Here is a 22378-nt window from a genome sequence, read left to right as displayed (position 1 = left end):
GCAGTGTTCCATTCTTAAGTGAAAGACCTTGCCTGAGGCTCCCTTAGAAGTTTTAAATGACCCCCTCAAAAGCTATGTCATTTTTTACAAAAGATCCTATGTTGTGAATGTAGCACCTCTACCCAGGCCCTTTCAAGCGCCACCAACATTATGAAAAGGAGCGCTGCTACAACGGATTTATTTTCTTGATGACTATGACAGGGCTCAAATTCGCACATTTCACTAGGCAGAATCTTTGAACCATTCTACAAAGTTTAGTATTTCATTCGTTTTTTTCCAATCACACCATTTACATTCAACTTTTTTTTCTTTCCACCCCACCCCATTTCTTCTCCTTGTGTCTCTGTGTGTCTGTCCGTGCAGCCATCTACCCTTCCATCCCCAATCTCCCCACAGACGCGTTCTCCTCTCATCTCTGTGTTAAACAAGAGCCTCACGAAGCCTCTTGCACACCCTTCACCCCCTCGTCAGTGGCCAACAGCGGGCTGGCCGAATTTCAGTCTCTCCAGATGGCTCTCTCCATTGATGCGTCCACGCCTACCTACAGCGCCTTCACACACCACGCTCCCTCGTATGGGCAGTGCGGCAGCCAGCCACTGATCGCAGGTACCAAACTAACCATCGTTGCTAACCAATATAGGAATCTTAGGCAGGGACATGCTACCAGCTTCAAGCACTGCCCATGCTCCTCAAAGCTGAAGTATGGCTTGGTTGCTATGTACCGAGCATCTCCTCTGTTGCAAACCTGGACCATTTTTAAGCATCTTTGTGATGTTGTGTGGGAGTAAATATACCAAGATTTCCTCAAACAAATTCCTAGCTTCTCCATATTTGGTCCAGATCTAGGCTTTGCGATTGTGGTGTGATAGGCAGTGTAATTCGTAGCTTCTCATTGGCATCTAGAAATCTGTTCCAGAGGATAGATGGATAGCTAAATAAAGCTGGTCCCTAAATGTCTTAGCAGGCAAAGAATAGGCACCTTAGACACTCTCAGAAATCATGAGGTCTTATGGTCTGACAAGTTCCTTCTTCTGCAGCCACCCAAAAGGCCACCACCCATAACGACAAATGGCCTTTTCACTTTTACGAAAATGAATACGATGAAATTAACTTGTTTGCTGATGACAAATCTAAGTGTAGTGCGAAATTTAATTAAATGGGTGATAATCAAATATGTAATAAGTAATACGATTCTGTGCCGCATACCCTTAACTGCTATACAGAAGGGTCACATGCAGGAATTAAACTGCCATGCCCCATGTAATATCACACTTATTCCACATCGCTGTAATGGGGATATCATTTCACCCTTTTATCAATTTCCTTAATTGTTAAAGCCTAAAAATGGAATAAGTTGAGTGCATGCTGATGTCATTGTAGAGTGGACATGCTGCTTTCCCGGCAGAGTGCGCCTGGTACATCAGCACTACCATGAACAAATTTGTAGCATTAAGACTGGACCGATGCTTGATCAGTGATATTGCTGAGGATCCATATGCAATGAGGCAAAACAAATGTACAAATACCAAATAACCATACCACCAGCAAACACAGGTGTAATGTAAAGACCCGCCCACTGAACAGCCCCGCTCAAAGTTCTTCTCTCCAGTAATTGTTAAGGGCCAGTTTGATGCAGACTACACATTACACCCTATGAGTTGCCTTTTTGTGAGGGCTGCCTGTAGGATAATTGAATGGAATGGATGTGGAAACCCACTGTCTTCCAAGATAAATTAGCCATCATGTCTCAGGTGCCTGTCCAAACATGGCTGCTCAAAGGCGATGTCATAGAAACGACTGAAAGGCCCTCTTGGTTTTTATTGTAAACCATGTGAAGAGGATTGGCTTTGACTCGCCGTTGCGAATGGTTCAAAGTCACAACTCTTCATTAAGGTTCACGAGTCACTTGGTTAATAGGAAGGGTGTGCTATCAGCGTTTAACATTGTCTTGTCACAGAGGGATACCTCTTCTGTCAATAAATATAAGGTTATTAAAAACATCCAATGTGCTCATTTTGTTGACAGACTTTTCCATTTAAAAAAGCTCATATGTGTTGTGTCAGTGTCAGCGCCTGGCCCCACCTCCAATGTACAGGGATTCGAAGATGAGAAGGCACACAAGAGGGCTGGGAGGTATATAATGTCTCATTTGGGAGAATGCAACATGTCATGGCAGACCTTGCAACATAATATTTCTTATGACTCTTTGTTAAAGCATATTCCAAGAGATATGCACGCTTCACTGTGACGCGTCTCTCTGCACGCATACTTTTAGAAATGAGTCAGTATGGGCACCATGGAGCAAGAGTGCTTATCATAGAAAACATTTGCCACTGCCATCTTTATCCTGAGATCTGCATTCTTTAGGCAAGTACAGTGCTTTGTAAAGGGCAGGTACCAGTATAGATGCCTTCTACTATGAAAGATCCACAGCCTAAAGCAACAGCTAAAACAGTTGCATTAACCTGCAGTAAAGGGAAACATCAGAAGCAAGCTGAAATAGAAAACATGGTGAAAATAGGCTGAAATAAATGTTTTTTTTTCAAGTGAGAGTTTCAAGTATTCTAGTCTATGCCACTTGGCTCCTGTGACCATGGTTTTTACTGACCGTGCAAGTCATATATTTCCGTGTGTGTGTGTGTAAATCTCGAAATATGTAGATAGATAGATAGTTAGATATGTAGATAGATAGATACATAGATAGATAGATAGATAGATAGATAGATAGATAGATAGATAGATAGATAGATAGATAGATAGATAGATAGATAGATAGATAGATAGATAGATAGATAGATAGATAGATAGATAGATAGATAGTGCCTTGCATGGCTCATGATGCCCATCCCCTCACATCCTTCCATAATGATAATAAATCGCATATTACAATCTGCACACCTGTATGTATGATTATGCCACGATGTTTTTTCGTGGGAAGTAGGGGAAAAGTAGGTGAACAGGTATATACCTATATCTGAATAGGAGGATACAATCGAAATAAGTATTTTTTGTGAGCACAGCACAGTTTTTTCTCTCCACTGATTCTAGAATGGAATGCATGATTAAACAAATGAGTACTTCTGCAGCGCACAGCTACTCAGAAAGAGTGCCCCAGCGCTGTTTAGGTGATCAAAGCAGAAGGGAACACGGACCTCTGTTCTCTTGTTATCCTAGACTGAGTGGAAGAGATTTCAACTCCTTTTTATTATATTTGACTTCATCTGGAATAGCCCTCATATTTTCAGGCAGTTGATTCCACATACTGGCTGCTTTAACAGTGAAGGAGGAACCTCCCCTCCGTTGCCTTTTGTAGCGGGGAACCACAATTACACAGGCATTGCTAGAGCACAGGGGTCTCCCAGGGCTGTAATTCTTAATTCTTTAGTTCAGGTACGCAGGTTTTTTATTGTAGAGGACTTTGTGCTTCAGGGTTAGTGCTTTGTACATTATACTTTTCCGAAGTGGTAGCCAGTGGAGTATCTCCTGAAATACTGACGAATCTTTCAGTATTTTATACAGTAGATGGACCGCCATATTGTGCACAACTTGTAACCTCTGAATCAGATATTCAGGAAGGCCCAGATATAATGCATTAGCATAATCCAGCCTTGACAGGATTAGTGACCTGACCACTGTGACTTGAGCATTTTGCGGAAGCAGGTAAAGAAACTTATTCAGCATGCAATGCAAAAAATCCAGACGCACGTTTTCACTACTGCTGATACCTGTGCATCAAATGAAAGTTGTCTGTCAAATATGACACCCAAAATCCTGACCGCGGTTGGGGGGGGGGGGGGGGATTGTGTCGGGCCAAGCTCCAACCCATCCTTGTAGGGGATTCCATCCACACAGCAGGTTTTCCATTTTGTCTGGGTTGCATTGTAATTTGTTGACCCTCAGCCAGGCAAGCAAGCCTACCATACAGCGAGCAAATGCATCCTTCACAATTATAGAATCCCCATCATATGTGAGCAGGAGTTGTGTATCATCTGCATATGAGATGACCTTGATGTTAAATGATTCAACTATATATGCCAGTGGGGCATATAAATGTTGAAGAGGATGGGACTTAGGAAGGAGCCTTTCAGCTCCCCCACATCAACTTCTTTTTTCCTGAGGTGTACAGTTTCATCCAGATCACCTGCTCACGTCTCTCAAGGAAAGACCCTAGCCAAATTAAGGCAGAACCTGTCACACCCAGATGTTGCAATATATACAGCAAGATGTTATGATCTGCCGTATCAAACGCAGCTGACAGGTCCAACAGCCCCAGAGCCATATTAAGGCTTGAGACCAATCTGGCTTTGATGGACTCAAAGGCATCTTTTAATTTGGTCCCTGTGCTGTGGCGGGCTCTGAACCTTGATTTGGAGGGATGGAGAGATGGAGCAAGTTGTCCTCAGTCAGAGAGGTGGTACGTTGTTTATTCACCCACCTTTCTAGGACCTTTGAGGCTGCTCGGAGCGGAGAGACAGGTCTAATATTCACCAGAGATTCGGGGTCGGCATTGGCCTTTTCAACAGGAGAACCAAATTAGCTCTTTTCCAATCCTCTGTAATGGCCCCTGAGTGGAGGGAGATGGCAAATAGCTGCTGACATTTGGGGCAATACTATTTAGGATGGACCTTAGAATATGAGGGGGTATTGGATCCGTTGGAGACCCATACTTACAGTTCCTGAAGGAGGATAACACTTCCTCCACGGACGGATCAATGAGATCATAAGCATTTCTTTATCAAGTCAGTTAAGCTGTACTGTGGTAATAACATGGAATGTGACCTTTGCAATGTAGTGATGAATGAGTGGAAGTAAATAACATATTGGTTGGCCACATTAATCTTTGCCGACATGCTCTGTGTGTGTGTATGCATGTGTGTATGTAAGTGTGTGTGTGTGCGCGTGTACGCTTGAATTAGAACAAATACATTTATTAAAATTAAATTTATGCACAGATACCAAAATACAAAGTAAGCTACCTTGCCTTCTTAAGACTGAATGACTATTTTCAATTAACTCTAGGTAACCATCCTTAATGTGGGGATTAATGGCAATTCACATAACAGTTTTACTTCACTTTTCATCGACAAATACTAGAGCATCTCTAAAAGTTGTGGGCACTAGAAATTAAAGTAAACTTAAGGTTAAAATAACAGTCGCAAAATATTTTGATTCTGTTTTTGTTTTCAGGTCGTGATATGGCAAGTACAACGCTTCCCGGTTATCCCCCTCACGTTCCACCCACTGGACAAGGCAGCTATCCAACCTCAACTCTTGCAGGAATGGTACCTGGTAAGTCCGAAACACACTCCTAATTATCTCTAACCTGTGGAATAATCATAATCAAATGTACTCTCCTGGCCCTTAATGGTACTTATTTTATGCAGATCTAAAAGAAGAAGCGCTGAGCTTGCCCTGCTGGAATTCAATCAATTACTTCAGGCCTTTCAAGGCCTGGTATAACTTGCATTTCATTTTCTCCCTTGTGGTGCATTTGGCACACTCACCACAAGAGAAACCCAGATCTTTGTGCATATTGCACAAACAAGGAGTGGTGATAGGCTTATTCGATTGCCTCTGTGGCTACCACAATGCTGCTAGTGGTGCATTATTGTAGTACCTGACCCGTAGGCAGCTATGCAGTGAACACTCTTAAGTGAGGCTGCTCTCTTCTGTGCCCTGTTGACCTTGACAAAGCAACTGTCTCACCCAATTCTGTTTTTGGGGGCCCCTCCGGCCCCTGAAAGAGTATGCCTGTCTAAACACAGCTGGGTACTCCATAATTAAGGTAAGAGTCCACGTTTCAAGAAATAGTTCATATGGAGTGACATTATAACTTCATTCAAATTTGAGTCCATAGTTAAGGAAATGTTGTTATTGAATTATTACTTCTACTACTTTTTGTTATTTAATTTACAGCATACTTTCCCATAAAATAGTTTCTGGAACACAGATCTTTTTTTTTGTCAATTTGGCAAAGATCCTTAAGGTTGAACAATATTATACATGATCGCTCACTGTAAACCACTAAAAAGCTTTATATTCATTTAAGTTATATTTTATTTTAATGTCTTTACAAGTAAAGTATACTACAAAGTGCCACAAACACCTCTCAATAGACATAATCAAAAAAAATCTTAGGCTACAGAATAATTCATGACATGGGGACCAAATGAAGCTGATTTTAATTGAATGAGAAGACCCTAAAACGACAATAACATGGTTACATTTTTATCCATTTGATGGATAATTTCTTTACATTTCTAATGCCTCACTTCTATCTCTGCCACTGTTTGGTGCACAATTCCTCATAATCATGGATGAACGCCAAAAAAGAGTCCCAGTTGTTGATTCATTAACAACAGGTTTTGCCTTCATGACAGTAAGAAATAGGTGACAAAATAAAAGTTTGGGGTGGGGCGCGGGGGTAGTTCATTTTACTGCACCCGTTCTGATCAGCGAGGAGATAATCAACATATCTACAGAAGGAAATTCCCTTGAACGTATGTTGATCATGAGCTTGCTCTGGATCATCGTTGTTGGTCTGCCCCATTTTTACATGTGAGGCGTCAACACTGAACATGATAGCTGATCCCAAAGACAATATACAGCGTTCAAAACATGCCCGGATTGAGATTTCTAGCTTTGCCCTCACCCACTATGACTTTTACGCCGAGATATTGTTCTGCTGAAATCCTTAAACTATTGGCCTCTTCTCCCCCCATAGTGTTTTATGGTCATATCCTTGGGGTGATCATCCGGGAAAAGAGGGTCAGCGTGAGGCAACCACAAATCTGCAGAGAGTAAGCTCCTGCGAGGAGCCGACGTGATCGTGATAGGAGTAGTTAAACAAAATTCAATGCTGATGAGGAAATTACACTTGTTTCATTAGTGATTGGGAAAGGAGATAGCTCAGTTCCTTTTGGTCACAGTTGAGCTCAAAAGCTCATTATCCTGCTGCATGCATGCTTTCACTCCTCGTCAATAAACACTTTTCAGTGGTCGCTGTCTTATCCGGCTGAACCCACCTCTCCACCGCCATCCCCCGCCCCCCACCCTCCACCTTCGCTTCCCGCAGCTGCTCTCAGTGTGTCTTTTTCTCCTCTACTTAACCTGTGGCTTAGGTTCACTGTAAACAGTTTTGGATCACAGGACAGAGATCCTGCTGCAAGAGAAATTTCCTCTCTCTTCTAAACAGATGACCAGGAGGAACTAATGCTCTTTCTGTGTTCTCCTTCATCATACACACAATCTGAGCTCTTGTTTTCATTTTACATTCTCTACGTTTTTTCATTGGTTAGTCCTTTCAGGAGTATTTCAGTTCTTAAATGTACTGCGTAGTGAATTTTTAACATGCATGAGTGCACACAAATGTAATATTTGTTTTAGAACATGTAAGAGCACAATCTCATGAATGTATCTAAAAATTGGCTGAGTTATAGGAGATGGTTACTATGCGCATCAGCATTCAGGAGGGGTGGGGCTTTAACTGTGAATGTGTTTGTTGTTTGAAATGTTTTAATACATGCTCCTTAGGAGCCAGATGGTAATGCTTTCTGAATTATGGATTCAGCTGTGATAATATTAGGTGTGATAATAGGAGGCATGAGTAAAATTCAATTTATGCTGGTATAATTCACATAATTTTGGGGATTTTGTTCTATGTTTTTTTATGCAAAATGTCCAAAATGACACCACTTCAACTAATTATGTGCCAATCGTGGTAAAACATTTACCAAAAATCCTCAGGAACAATTGAACGTGAGCAGCTGTTGTTCACTGTACTTCGTTTGAAGGCATCCTTATGCCAAAAATTGGAATGAAGTTGCATTTCACACAACAGAATATCGCAAATAAATGGATTTACATGTAGTTGTGCATAATTTTTCAGAAAATACGTGTAATTAGCCGAAAGCAAATTACGAGACTTTTTTGCACACACCAAGATGTTAACCTTTTCCATAGGGATGAGAGGTTTACTGAGAAGGTTCTACCATTTGAAGAGATTTACTGATGCCAAACCTAACACAACTTAGTGAGGTAGTACCATAGACATTCGGAAAATGACAATGGAAAAAAGGCAGTTTTTGCTTTTCATTGCACTAAGTGGCAGGCACCACGCAGTGCTTGCCAAAAGGTGCAGGGAAATGTATGGGGGCTCAAAACAAACTGCTCCTGCACAAGGGGGCCCGCAACAGGCTCCCAAGTGCCATCCCCGCCAGCCTTTCCATGGCGGGGAACCGCCATGGAAAGATTGGTGGGGAGCCAGCATCGTGATCTGACCCGCATTGAATGCTAGGCACCGCCTTTGCAGCATCGACGGGCTCAAGGAGCCCGTCGGATATATGGCTGTCGGCACGGTACAGCTCCCCATCATAATATGGCGGGCAGAAAATTGCCCCACGATGGCGGTGAACCCACCACCGATAGCCTGTCAGTGGCGGGTTCACCACCATCGTAACGACCCCCTAAGTCTGTACAAAATCATGTAATTTGCTTTCGCGTAATTATTTGAAATTTTGACAAAATTCCACGTAATTATGTGAAATGCAAAGACATTATTTTGGTCTATATTTAAAAGCGAAGTACGCCTTTGCGTCAGTGTTTTACGTGAGGACACATTTGACAATAACAAATTAGTGCAAAAAAACAAAAGCTCCGTGGGCAAGAGATACTGGCATTTTTATTCCCATGCATTTGCAGTAACTTTTTTCTGTGAACTTCATGTGCAAGGTAAAATTTTACCATGAATGGCATTTAATTGTTCAAAATCACATAAAGGCGTACTTTTGGAAAAATATGTGTAACACATATAACACAAAATTCCCCAATCTAATGTTCGCCCAGGCCTCTTTAAAAAGATTGCAAATTCTGGGTTTTTCTTCCTGTCTCCATTTTCTCAGACAAAAGTGCTAAAATTATTCAGACTTTAATGTTCTCTGGCCAACACAGTAACCCAGCGAATTAAGGTAAATGTATCTGGCTGTATTAGTAAATAGATTCTTCGAGACTTCCTGGCTAATACAGGGCATTGAATTCCTGAAATCTACATTGTTTTTGTAGGCTTGGGTTGTTGGTCTCCCTCTAAGGAAACTTTCCAAAAGTTGTTTAAACTTTGTAAACTTCTTATATGAAGTTTGTGAATTATAAACATACACACCGGAGTTTTTTTAAAGAAAAAAATAACTTTTTATAGAAGAATTGCTTTGGTGCATTCCTTTACTAGCGATGGGAGATATGCAGCAAACACTACACCAATCTTAAATAATAGTGTCTAAGATGCAGACATTGTTCACCAATCTATATAGCATAAACAGAAAGGTGTGTTGTGGTGTCAGAATATTGTCTGACATGAATATTGTTTCTTAAATATCACTTACAAAAATAATTCACCATTCAAGTTAATATTAGAAAATCTATACTCCATGGGATTATATTTTTGAGAACAATATTTAGGACACAATGTTTATGTCAGATAATATTTCTGACTATCATCTTCTGAAGAGCAAACCCCCCCCAAAAAAGGGTATCACGAAAATCTTGTAGCACTGCAGTAATTAAAGGTCAGAGAGCACTCGGGTATTCTCTTAACCAGGGCCAGACTGAGAACCAAAACTGGCCCTGGGTGGGGGTGGGGTGTGGGGGGGGGGGGGGAGTGGTGGTAATGGGGGGATGGGGTTGGGGGAGCGGCCGAGCTGTTTGCCAGGGCCGGTTTGGGCCGATTTTGTTACAGGGGCCGATATGATGCAAAAACAGCCCTGTTTATCTGCTGCATATCATTGATCAGCTACTAAGGATTTGCCTCTCAAAAGCATACACATGACGATTAATGTGACATGAGAGTGAACCTTTGCTTTGCCAATCCTGCAAATGAAGTGTTGTAAGTTTTTCAACGGGCCTGTTCATTGGTTGTTTCCTTCACAAAATTCTCACTCGTCTTTTCGATCGCTATCGCTGTTTTTATTGATGAACAGTATAGGGACATGGGAACAGATGTTAATATGTATTTATGTTGTCCGTAACCATGTACACATGCAGAGGTGTATCTTACACTGGATTAATACAGCTCTCCAACCCTTCAGTATGAGTTGGGCGCCATCATGTAATAAGAGAGAATAAGCAAAAACATATCACGGTAAAGGCACTTGTTGCTCCAACAGTACCAGACCAGTAAAGAACAACATCCCTGCTGTGGTATTAGTCCTTTTGGCCAAAGGTGCAATACTTGCTGCATGAGTCTAAAGTCATAACATAGATATACCTACTCTGGATACCTGAAAGCTTAAAGGACACACAGACCCGCAATTATTTGTGGGACAGACCCTCGTCCGAGCAGCTCATGAATTTTCATCTTTGCAAAAACTTAGACTTCACACTGGATAATTAACAGAAAAAAGCATCCCGATCAAAGATATTTTGAGAGCAAATTTTGAGAGAGTATTTTATAACTTTTTATTGGAGGAGAGCAGACAATGCAGGTCTACAAGTACTCTAAGGGGCTACAAACCAAAACAACAAACTAACATTGTATGCAAAACTATACAATAAAATGATACATAAAAATGTAGGTCACTAGAAGTATTTAAAGACTCACCTTATCTCCAGGCGCATATGTACTGAGGATTTATAACTAGTTTTTCGAGTGATATGTTTAAGAGGGAAGCCACATCACCAGCGGGGTAGCTTCATGGGAGTGTTAGGGATGTTAAACCCCCTGAATTAATGTATTCTGATGAATAGTTGGATACCAGTGCTTTCAGTCGGGTATGGTGAGGTGTCTGTTGGATTTCACTTCGGATTTCTTCATGCACACACTGACCAAAGCACACACTCCCTCATCTCTCTTTTGAAAGTCCTTATAAATGTTGATTATGTTACAAGATATTATGATTCTCTCACTTAGTACTCCAACCAACCTGCATTTCTCGCCCTTTCCACTGTCGCGTAAGCTCCTCTCCTGTGCCCTTCTTGTTGTATAATGTATTTTAACATTATATGCCAGCATGCTTGTCGGGAAATCGGAAGCTCACCCATCGACCCAATCTTAATGACCAAGCTACGCCCCTGCACATTGCCTGGGATGGTTGCCAATTATGTGTCTGCAAAAACATCTTTTAGTTGTGATCAAAGACCCTGACACCAGATACTCAATTTCTTGCCTCAGTTGATGGTCTCAGTGTGATGATCAGAGTTTGGTCCACTTCGATCGATCCATACTTTTATCTCTGTACCATCTGTTTTGTGCATTTATACCAGTCTTGTTATGGTCCCTGAGAAGTTTATCATCTTGTAAGTTTAATCTGTGGATCTGGGGTGTCAATTGTATATCGGGTGTGTGATCCTTGCCAGATTTTTGAGATAGCCACATAAGATAAATTTACAAATCATGTAACTAAACATATGTACATCGTTAGAGGTTATCCTAAACTCCTGAGTGGACATGGCCCTCCTGGATCTAAATTAAACATTCCCGACTTCGATCCACAAGCAGTGAGCAAATCATCTCCGTACGTTGGTGAGGGACTCATGCTTTTTCAGTTCCTTGCCTGTTGTCCCCAAAGAGGGGTCTACGAAAATAGGGGGTTCGAAGAAGTAGCTACAATCTTCAAGCTTTGCAATATAACAAGAAAGGAGAATTGATTTCACAGCAGGAAAAAATACAAGCAGAACTTAGCTTTATTAATATACTGATATTTAACAAATATATTGGGGTTCTAAAAGAATACAATCATTACCTGAGAACATAGATTTTATGGAAAATGAGAGGAAGTGATTGATGACCTCTGCAACCTCATTGTCTTTCTAGGAAGTGAATTTTCAGGAAACCCCTACAGTCACCCACAGTACACAACTTACAATGAAGCTTGGCGATTCAGCAATCCTGCATTACTAAGTGAGTATCTCCGTTGTTATTCTTCACCTCGCCAGGATTACTACATGTGAAGAGTGTGTGCTAAGAAACAGAAAGTTCATTGTTGGTTGTGTTGTTCCTTTAAGACAATGTTTTTGGATCAGTGTTTCCATACTCAAACCTAACAAACTACACATGCTCCCTTCCCAGATAGTCTCCAGATATAGGATGTTTTAGTTGTTGCTCAGTTCAGAAGCATGAACAAGAAATCACCAAGCTTTCTTACATACCATTCGGGAGACGCGTTCAGTTGAAGCCAAGAGTACCTCTGTTCCTGTCATTGTCATTAGACATAAATTGGACAGATTAAGCTTAGCTCATTTTCATTGTGAGCCATTCTCAAGTCCTCAGAGAAATTTCAGAAGTCTCAAGTCAAATCTCAAGCTCCAAGTCAATGTTGTTTTTGCTTTGAGCACAAATTAAGCTTTGCCAGCAGTAGCGGCTCCTCGAGGGAGTGTTGCGTGCCGGGGGATTAGGGGCAGGGTGGGAGGTAGTAAACTCCAGCATATGGCCGAAGGGAGTTAAGCAAATAACTAAATAAAATGAATTATATTACGCATGCTGCATCGCCATTTGGCATTGCAGCTCGCGCAATGTAATTTGTTTTATTTATTTATTTATTTACTTAACTCCATTCGGCCGTATGCCGGAGTTTACTACCCCTCACCCTGCACCTCCCTCACTCTGCCCCACCGCCCACAGCACTCCCTCGAGGAGTCGCTACTCTTTTTTATTGATATTTCAACAAGTGCAATCTTGTAAATACAGCACGTCAGCAATTGAAAAAGCTAGCTCATATAAATGTATACATGTTGTCTATTTTCCTACCCACCAACATTATTCTTCTTCCCACACATGGCCTCCCATGGTCACTCCTCAGTAGCAGGAGGGCAAGGAATTATGGAACAAGTCGTTTGCTAGTCTCAACAGAGGTCTTCCCAGTGCAGTTCAGTGGGTGCCTGATGCCCCCCACCATTCATCCTGCTCTGTATAATGCTGTCATGGCAGTCCGGCCTCAAAATCAATCTCAAACGTTTGTATCCCCTGTGTCCAGTGGATGTAGCATCATATACAATTTTAGAGGTTCGCAAATATCTCTCAGACTGGAGTATGGTGGCATCAATTCAGAATATATAGACAGCTGTTCCTGGTAAAATATCAGATCATTGATCCAGTCTTTAAACTGAGGAGCCCCCATCTGAATGCCACCGTTAGTTTGGCCATGAGTGAACCAATTGAAACATACCATGTAGCTGTCAAATCCACCTTTCCAGTGTATCCCAAAAGTGCCTCAAGGGAAGTAAGCTGTAGTTGTGTGTTTGTCATCTGAGATGGTGCATCTTCTAGTTGCATCCAATATCTATTAACCTTGAGGCATGTCTTTGCTAAATATAAGAAGTCTGCTCCCTCCGCTCTGCACCTGTCGCACCTATCGTTGGGGCACAATCAGTAGTGACAGAGCCGGGCCAGGGTATATTATGCACGATGTATGAATTTATAATTTATTATACGAAGCCAGCTACTAGCTGTTATCTTCCCAGTCTGCTGGCAGCAATAGGACCACTGCTGATCACTAAGGTTGGTTCCCAACTTAGCCTCCCATCCCGATCTCGCCCCGACCTCTATTGCGTCTTGTTCTGATTGAGTGCATTGGTATAGCATTGTAACTACATGGGTGGACTGTTGGGTTTTGCAGTAGTGTGTGCAAGTGTCCGAGGCTCTCTGGGGAATTCAGGGGTGGAGGCCTTAATGTTGTGTCTCAGCCGTATGTATAAAAATATCTCCATTGGGGATGACTCCCTGCCCTCAAAGAAGAACTCCCTTCTCCGGAAGTTCCCCACAATATACAGATCTCTCCATGTGTGACTCCGGCTTTAAGGAGCATCTGTCGGCAGCTCGCTCCATGTGTCACTAGGAGTTGGGGGTGATGAGATAGTTCAGTTGCAGGAGTGAGGAATATAGCATAGGAGTATTCAGCCTCTTGGCCAGGCCCTACCAGGCAACAGTAGTACAGGCAACAGTAGTGGCGTTGGTTCCTGTCTCCTGCAAATTAATTCCCAAGAAGGCAGCCATCGGAATAGGAGCCATATATGCCTGCTCTATTGCGAGGTGTGGCATGTAGGGTGGTTGGGCGAACCAGTACGCCGTGTAATTGGCTTCTGCACAGAGGAAGTACAATTCAAAGTCTGGGGCTTCAAAACCTACCTGTGAAAAAGGCCGCACCAGTACATCCCATTGGAACCTGGGTTGTTACCCTTCCCAGGTCAAGCAAATAAGTTGTGTTTTAAGTAGCTTAAAAAATTGTCGCCCGGGAGTTGGGAATGTTGATGAAAAGATAGAGCAGTTTGGGTAATATAACCATTTTAATGAAAGCTAAGCGGCCTGCTAGTGACAGTGGCATGGAGATCCATTGTGTATTAGATTCCGTCAGGGTGTCTAGCGCAGTTCCATAGTTTGCTCGGATTAGGGCCTCCCTACCTCTGGAGATGATTATTTCCAGGTAATTGATCTCCGAATCGCACCAACTCAGAGGAAAATCTGGAATGTATCTCGGGTACTGGGGGTGAGGGGGAAAATCAGAGACTTTTTCCAATTATTCGTTATGCCGGAGCGCCCTCAATAGATGATAAATTCTGGGAGTTTTGGGGTGGTGGCTCACTTGGGGATCGTGCACATATATGGTGATATCGTCAGCGTAAATGGACAACAATAGGTGTCTGGTCGGGTGTTGTGTGGCATATCCCCGTTGATGTTGCCTGAGCTTGGCAGCTAATTGCTCCTCTGCCAGGGAAAAAGGAGTGGGGCCAGCGGACACCCCTGCCTAGTGCCTTGGGATATAGGATAGTGCAGGATCATTTACTGTTAATTTATGCTCTCGCCTTCGGTTGACTTTATAGGAGCTCTATTCAAGAGCGGAATAGCGAGGGGAATCCCATGCGCCTCAATATTGCCAATAGATAATTCCATTCCAGGGAGTCAAAGCTTTGGTGGCTCCCGAAAAAGGGAAACCGTAGAATCACTGCGGCTTCAGTTCCACGTGTTCCGACTACGCAAGCGATACCATTCTTGCCTTAACCGCGCATATCCCTTAACCACGCATATGCTTGTTTAAGGCAGTGCGCAGTCTAGCTGCTGGTTGCTACAGGGACGGAAGCAGGATGCAGCCAAGCAGCAGGAAGGATAGGAAGAGGATGTGATGCAGTAAGGTAAGTGGGCCGGGGGCCGGGCTTTGGAAGGGTAGTTTGTATGGGGGGTCTCAAGGTAGTTTTCAGGGTGGGGGCTTTGGGGTAGTTTTCAGGGGTGCGGGTTTTGGGGTAGTTTTCAGGGGGTGGGGTGTTCGGGATAGTTTTCAGGGCTAGGGGTTTAGGGTAGTTTTCAGGGCTGGGTGTTCGGGGTAGTTTCCAGAGCTGTGGGGGTTGGGGTAGTTTTCAGGGGGATTTGGGTTAGTTTTCAGGGGGTGGGGTGTTCAGGATAGTTTTCAGGGCTGGGGGTTCGGGGTAGTTGTCAGGACTGGGGGTTCGGGTATTATTCAGGGCTGGGGCGTTTTGGGGTGTTTTCATGGCTGGAAGACTGGGGTTAGTTTTCAGGGCTGGTGTGGTACGGGGTATTGTTCAGGCTGGGGGGGTCGTGGTCGTTTTCAGGGCTGGTTCGGGTAGTTTTCAGGGCTGGGGGTGTTTTTAGGAGGGAGAGGGTAGTTTTAGATGTCAGGTAGGGGACTTGGACGGCCGTTTTAAGGCTCTGGGAGGGGAAGGGATTGTAACACTTTTTAGGGATTCGGGTGCAGGGTAGTTTTTAGGGCTCAGGGGTGGTCAGGGTAGTGTTTAGGACTGGAGGCAGGGAAGTTTCTATGGCTCTGGCGGAGGGGGTTGGTTTTCAGTAAGGAGGAGGGTAGTTTTAGGACTCAAGGCAGGAGCAGGGGTCAGGGGGTTAAGACTTACCTGTCCAGTCTTAACCGTGGATATGTGTTTAACATACTTGGCCCAATAATGCATAATTTATTGTAAAGGCATGTGTGGCAAAAGCATATTCATGGTTTAGACTTGCGTTGTAAAGACCTCATGGAACCAGCATGCGTGGCAAACACAACCATGGTTCCATCACACAACTGTCTAAAAAGACGGCCACCGCTGCCAGGTCTGCGTCAATATCTTATAATAGTGAAAAGAGGGTACGCAGATTGTGTGATGTTGCCCTACCCGGTATAAAGCCGGAATGATCAGGCAGCACAAAAGAGCTTATAAGGAGGCCAAGTCTGTTAGCCAGAGCCTTGGCTAAAATTTTCACATCGCAATTTGTCAATGATAATGGTCTATATGATTCACAAGTGTCCACCGCCTTTCCCGGTTTTAGGAGGGATATGTTAAAAGCCTCCTACATGGTGGGTGAGAGAGTACCCGACTTTCGAGTTTCTTCATATAGAGCCATCGAGATGGGAATTAGGCTCAGGGCACAACATTTTTAGGGGGGCAAAAATGTAAATGAAAAGTGGAAGGGTACTTGCCTGCCCCGGGCACTGGCAACCCACGCTACACTTGCAATAAACAATGTCTGGTAGCAAGCATGCACAATGTGTTACTAAAGCGAGCAACAGCGAAAGATCATTTATTTTGACATTACCAAAAAGTAGATTGGTTTAAACCATAAAAGGTATAACCCATTCCACAGGGGCTACAAACAGCAACACAGGGAAAGCCCTCCATAAGAGAGACTATGAGCAGAAGTAACTGTGTTGCTCGCCTTTTATACCACGTTGTGAAACTTGCCCTGTGGACATATAGCTTGAATCAAAATACACTTCCCCTCTGTTCCCCGCGCATTGGGTACACAGCTGTCTCTCGTCTGATCTCAGTATTACAGGGCATTTCTCTTCCCACCAACAATGGCATACATGTGCATAAAGAATATACATAGCATATAGTACTGTACCACAATGTCACCGAAGGGTTCTATTCATTCGAAAAAAAACAGAACACATGCAGAGCTCTGTAAACGGTCACAGAAACCATGAAATGGCATTATAGATACTTTATCCACAGTCACGTTATGTTTTTTTATTGCTTGATATAACAATGGAATACCTTTTGCGGTACTGTAATAGCGTGTAATAATATTTCAGAGTATTTAGTTCAGTATAGTTTCTTAACCATACTTTGTAATGTTTTAAGAGTAGTGTGACCCAGGCTTAACCGTTTCAAAATAATTTACTTAGTAACATGAGATTTAGAACATTATTGCATGTTTTTGAGGATTTACATCACATTCGCCAATTGTATAAAGATCTGCAACTCATGGCAGTGATGTGCCCCATACTGAAACATAGTTTGCCTACAGTCCTAAATGATATGTTTACTACTCAGTGCTTTCCCTGTCTAATTGTTTTATTCATACCCTTAATTAAACGGTGCACGCCCTGTATGATAAATTAACTTATTTAAATGTAGTCAGTTGATTCCAGAAAAGTACTTTACTTGTGTTTTTCGTTTGTTTTGCTGTTTGTCTTTTCATCCAGTCCATTTTTCTCCTGTGTTAACTTTCAGGTTCCCCTTATTATTATAGTGCCACATCCAGGGGCTCAGCACCTCCCACTGCTGCCACTGCCTATGACCGCCACTAGTTACCATGGAAATCACATGAAGCTGCAAGGCGACAGCTTAGGCCTCCATATTGTACCTGTCTGACCAACCTCTTCCATACCTGTGGGATGAAGATTGCTCCACACTTCACCAGCCTGCAGCCCTCCCCGCCAACACTGGAAGTACCCAAATACACCACAGGCGGAGCTTAAAACCCATCCAAATCTGCCACATCTCCATAGGATTCATACGTGGTGTGAAGAGCGGACATCAGGCCAGTTTGACCTGCTAATGCTAGCACTCCCAACGCAGCACCAAGAGAAAACCCAGTTTCAGCACCTTCTTCCAAATGAATAAAGGCATCCTACAAACTCCAAAGACAATAACAGCTAAGCAAAGCAGAACAGATAATCAACTTGCACATTTTATGGAAAGGACCATTTATTTATAGGGAGGAGGAAGAAGATGCACACGGAGTCATTGCTTTTTTTATTTTCATAAATGGCAATTCAGGCGCAGAGAATCCCGTAAAATAACAAATTATGTTTCAGTAACTGGAAGAGGATCACATGGGATAAGAATCTCAGATTTCTTTAAAGTTCCAGTCAGTTTCCAGAAGTCTTTCTGTACATCCCTTCTGAGCCATGACTATTTTTGGTCAAGTCTCCCAAACCGAATCTTCATCCTTTAACTTGAAGAGCGCATCACAGCACACCACCGTCACCCAGGGTGAAGGGGGTGATGTCTCTTACAACACAATCAGCTACAAGAACAAGACAGGGAGACATGTCAATGTCAATCAACAGAGAAACTGAGAATGAAAATAAGAATATATAAATATATAAATATATATAAATATACCCAATTTATATGCTTTATCATGAAGGTCTGTGAAAATAATACAACAAAACAATTTTCAAAAAAAAGAAAAGAAACCAACAAATTGAAGACAATTATTGTATTGTTTGCCTCCTACACTTTCTTCTTGTCCCCCCCCCCCCCCAATTTTGCACTATTGTTTGATTGTTGAGGACAAGGCAGCACTCATAGCTGATCCGGCAGTGTGGAATTAAAACTAATGGTAAACGCCAACCACAAAATAGCATCAAAAAATTAAAGCTAGGTTGTATGTCATGTTGTATAATTGGTTTTTTTAATTGCATTTTAAAAACACAAATACAACACTTAGAAAACTGGCACTTAATGATCCTGAGGGTTTATAAGACACCTTTCTAATTGTGTTAGTGGCGGAGATGGAGAGGAAATTTTTTGAAGTCTTTTTGCATCTTCATCAAATTGAGTGTTTTCTTCACTATTTCTTTATTAGCTGCTTTGATTATTAATACTGGTTTCTCCACAGACCATGTAGACTTCAGCTAGTGGTGCTGTGTGGTTAGTTGCGCCATGGTCACATAAAGTAGAGGTGGAAAATGCAACCAAGGTGGATCCTGGAGAACTACACTCTTTGCGCATTGGAGCAAAGCATTTTTTCTAGACTTGTTGGGAGAATGGAATACCACATAAAGAATACATAGTTGAGAAGCAGCTGAGTCAGTATCCCGCGCTTCACCGTCTAAGTCAGTGGATGATAAGCAAAACCAGGGCAGCATTAATTGAGTTAAATGCATACCACTGACATATGTGTTGACCTACATGTTTTTGACTTGAATCCAGGGAAATCTAATCCAGCTTTTTCATCCTCTGTAGGAAGATAAATTGATTATCATTAAATTGGCTAATAGATCCACCTGTTATTTACAGTGCCAAGGGGTGGAGCTTGTTATTGTTAGAAGCTGGCTCGTCTACAGATCTAGACCAAGAAAAAAACACTGACAACCACATATTGTCATGTAATCATTGCATCATGTCTACAGTGGACCATCCATCCAGGCACTGATCATGATGTGAGCCAACCCCATTTTCACTGGTTACTATTAATAATATAGACAAGAAAATCGGGCATTCTTCACATCTGCACACAACAACGCAAGTGTGTAAGATGGCAGTGCAGAAGGAGTTGGTGCATGTGTAAAAAGAGAAGGATCTACATAGTAAGAGATGGGCATATAAGGGGCATAGCCAGTACTGACTTTGTAACTGTATATATATAGGATTGCTACTGACTTTTCAGACACTTCATTAAATAGCAAAACTGAATTCTAGTTGACTGCCTATTGGAAACTTGGGAGTAAGTCATGCTTACTCAAGGAACAATGTTTTTAAATCAGACCATGTGTTCTTAGTAGCAGATATAATAATAATTTGTTGGATAAACCTTGAAACAAAATGACAGAATTAATTAGGTGCAAACCCTTTGAAGTGTGCCACAGGAAACAATTCACTAGTTCTAGAATGTATGTGAAAAAGATGAGTGTAGTTAATTCTTTGCCTCAAACAAAGCAGTTTACAGTTTTTATTTTTAAGCTAGCACAAAAATCAGCTGCCACCTTCCCAAAACACCAAAAAAGGCAACAAACAATACATCAGTACATCCGACCTCCTCCAGCAACTCCTCATCCATGCTTTACCTAGCCAGCCTGTTCTGTGAATGCATTTACTGCATTTGCCAAAGTATTCCCTCTTCATGTGGTTTGAAGTTACTCTACATGACACAGTATTATTGCTAAATAAACTACCTGGTATTGGAAGTCCTCAAACAGCACATCTACTCCAAGACCCATCTATTGACATACACATTCCATTTGACTGGTCGGCGCAGGAAATCCAAATATGATAAATTATTTAATGTAACATTATTTGCAAAAAAAATCCCAACAGTCATTGCTGCATTATATGAACAAATATTTCTAATGTGAAGGAAAAATCTCTTGTAAATAAATCCATCTCCATGTTTGTCAAGCTGTCCTCGTTTTATAGGTAAAGGAAACTCACTCAATGTTGCAAATTTCCATGTGTTCTTTGAAAAAACGTATTTACATTATTTAAAATAAAATACAGCACGATTACAAAAAACCCACTGAATTGCCAAAGTCAATAGGGTTTGCACACTGCATCTTTTCTTTGCCTGTTTTTAACAATAGATGGTTTAAGGGGAAAATTGCTATGCAAAACATTCATACAAGATGGTGACTGTCTTTTATTGGCGTTATTGTTTTTCCTTTCCTTTCTGTTCTTCTCTCAATCTTTTTACATCACTGTGCTCTTTTTTATATTGGATCAAGCAAAAAAATCACACTTTCTTTTGTATGAAAAAATGTACGAAATACAACACAAAAAAAGCTTAAAAACAAAAGCTATGTAATATTTGCTTGCTAGAATGAATGACATTCACAGTGTTTTATAACCTTTGACCTGAACCCGGGGGTTTGGTCCCTAAGTCTATCATAATTGTGTTCTCCATTTTGCATTCGTTTGTGAGGTAAACGCCACTTTGGGGTTGGTATGGAGGTACTTCATAAGAGACGGGGCGAGGACCACACCAAGGACACCTCCAATAAAGTGATTGGTTTTGTGACCTTTAAATGTTTTTAGTGGCAAAGAACCAACTGGTTCTATTGTGGACAAGTCTGCATGCTTTATCACACTTGATTACCCAATGGATAGTGACCAAATATGAAAAATAAAAGGCTTCAGAAATAAACATAAGCTGGATGAAATAATACCTGAAAACATAGAAAAGAAAGAAAATGAACTCCTGCATCAGAAAAAAAGTTCACTTTTTTAACTGAAGAATTTCATTTTGATGAAACCACATGAAAAACAATCAGATGCCCTTTTGACCTTCGGAAAGGTAGACTGAAGGAACGGAATAAGAGGCGCTGGTATTGTAGCTCGACACTGGACCACCTTGCTGGGACAGAGAAGACTTTGTACAGTAACTGTACAGAATGAACCCGGAAACGGAAATGGTTTTCTTGAACAACTTTTGGCGTTTCCATGACTGAAGTGCCGATTCTGAACGAATCAAAGAGAGACAGTGACTTAACACAGGAATCGGGACACATGCAAATGTATTTATATAAATATCTTTATCTATACAGACAAATATAGGTACAGATATGCACAAATGAAGCAACCACAGACTACGACACAAACAGAAGGGGCCATCTCTGGCTTAGGATGACATGTTTCTCCTCTAACATGCAATCTGATGGTCCTTGGCTGAAGCCGCCCAGCTTTGATCATTGCTTCAGTTCTGTTTGATTCTTTTTCTTTGTGCACCTGAGAAATAAACAATTTTTGTATGTCACTCTGAAGGCTCATGGTATTGTTACTATCTCTGTTCAGTTATCTGGTTAATTTAGTTATGGAAGTTTGAACAAATTATACGGCTGGTTCGAAGTTCCTGGCTTACAGTGTATATCTTTCATGCAGTGGAGCATTGTGTGAAAAATTGTTGCTGGAAGGATACAAATTGTGGAGTGCCAAATAAAAAAAAAGGGCCATGTCAATGAAGCTATCCCATTCGCTCGTACTAAAAGGCCTGTCCAATACTCATCCTTGTGCTCTGGTGCAACTGCGAGCCAGCGGTGTCTAATATTGGATTTTTACTCAAGATACACACTCCAGTACAAATTTCAACATGTGTACACAAAAGTATCATGTAAAATGTATTATTTTGTGGAAATGCTTACATAGGTATATCACAACATATAAAATGTACCCTCTTTTTATTTGCCTTGTTTCACTTGGCATAAAGCTTTCACTCAAAGATGGTCAGCATATGTTTTGTTGGCTATGCTTTATGGAAGATATAATGCTGTTTGCACTGATCCTCCACTCATATATATCCCTTTTTTGCATGAATTAACAGGGGTTGATATTTCAGGAGCACACCAAATTGACGCTGAATAAGGGTCAATTTTCAGCACTAACAACATTCAGTATAGGGAAATTGTATGTCACAGTCATCTGCACCCCGTAGATTCGGCCCTCA

At 41.8% G+C, this 22378-nt stretch overlaps 1 protein-coding gene across 10 annotated transcripts in view; it reads left to right on the top strand.

The window, feature by feature from the left end:
• PAX2 (paired box 2) overlaps positions 1-21688 on the top strand; it is a 129756-nt gene extending 108068 nt beyond the window's left edge. For 4 of the 10 annotated variants that reach the window (XM_086922241.1, XM_086922240.1, XM_086922237.1 and 1 more), the window contains 3 exons: positions 5188-5289; positions 11804-11890; positions 17446-21688. In XM_086922241.1, coding sequence (XP_086778367.1) covers positions 5188-5289; positions 11804-11890; positions 17446-17522 — 266 coding nt within the window. In that variant the 3' untranslated portion in view covers positions 17523-21688. Of the gene's footprint in view, positions 1-363; positions 607-5187; positions 5290-11803; positions 11891-17445 lie in introns of all 10 variants that reach the window. The other 6 variants (XM_086922239.1, XM_086922235.1, XM_086922236.1 and 3 more) reach the window with 2 other exon arrangements.
• Positions 21689-22378: the final 690 nt, after the last annotated feature.

Source organism: Lissotriton vulgaris, chromosome 5, assembly GCF_964263255.1.
Source record: "Lissotriton vulgaris chromosome 5, aLisVul1.2, whole genome shotgun sequence".
In the NCBI taxonomy this organism is placed as follows: domain Eukaryota; kingdom Metazoa; phylum Chordata; class Amphibia; order Caudata; family Salamandridae; genus Lissotriton; species Lissotriton vulgaris.
Note: the sequence above shows the minus strand (reverse complement) of the source record. Positions and strands in the feature narration are given on the sequence as shown.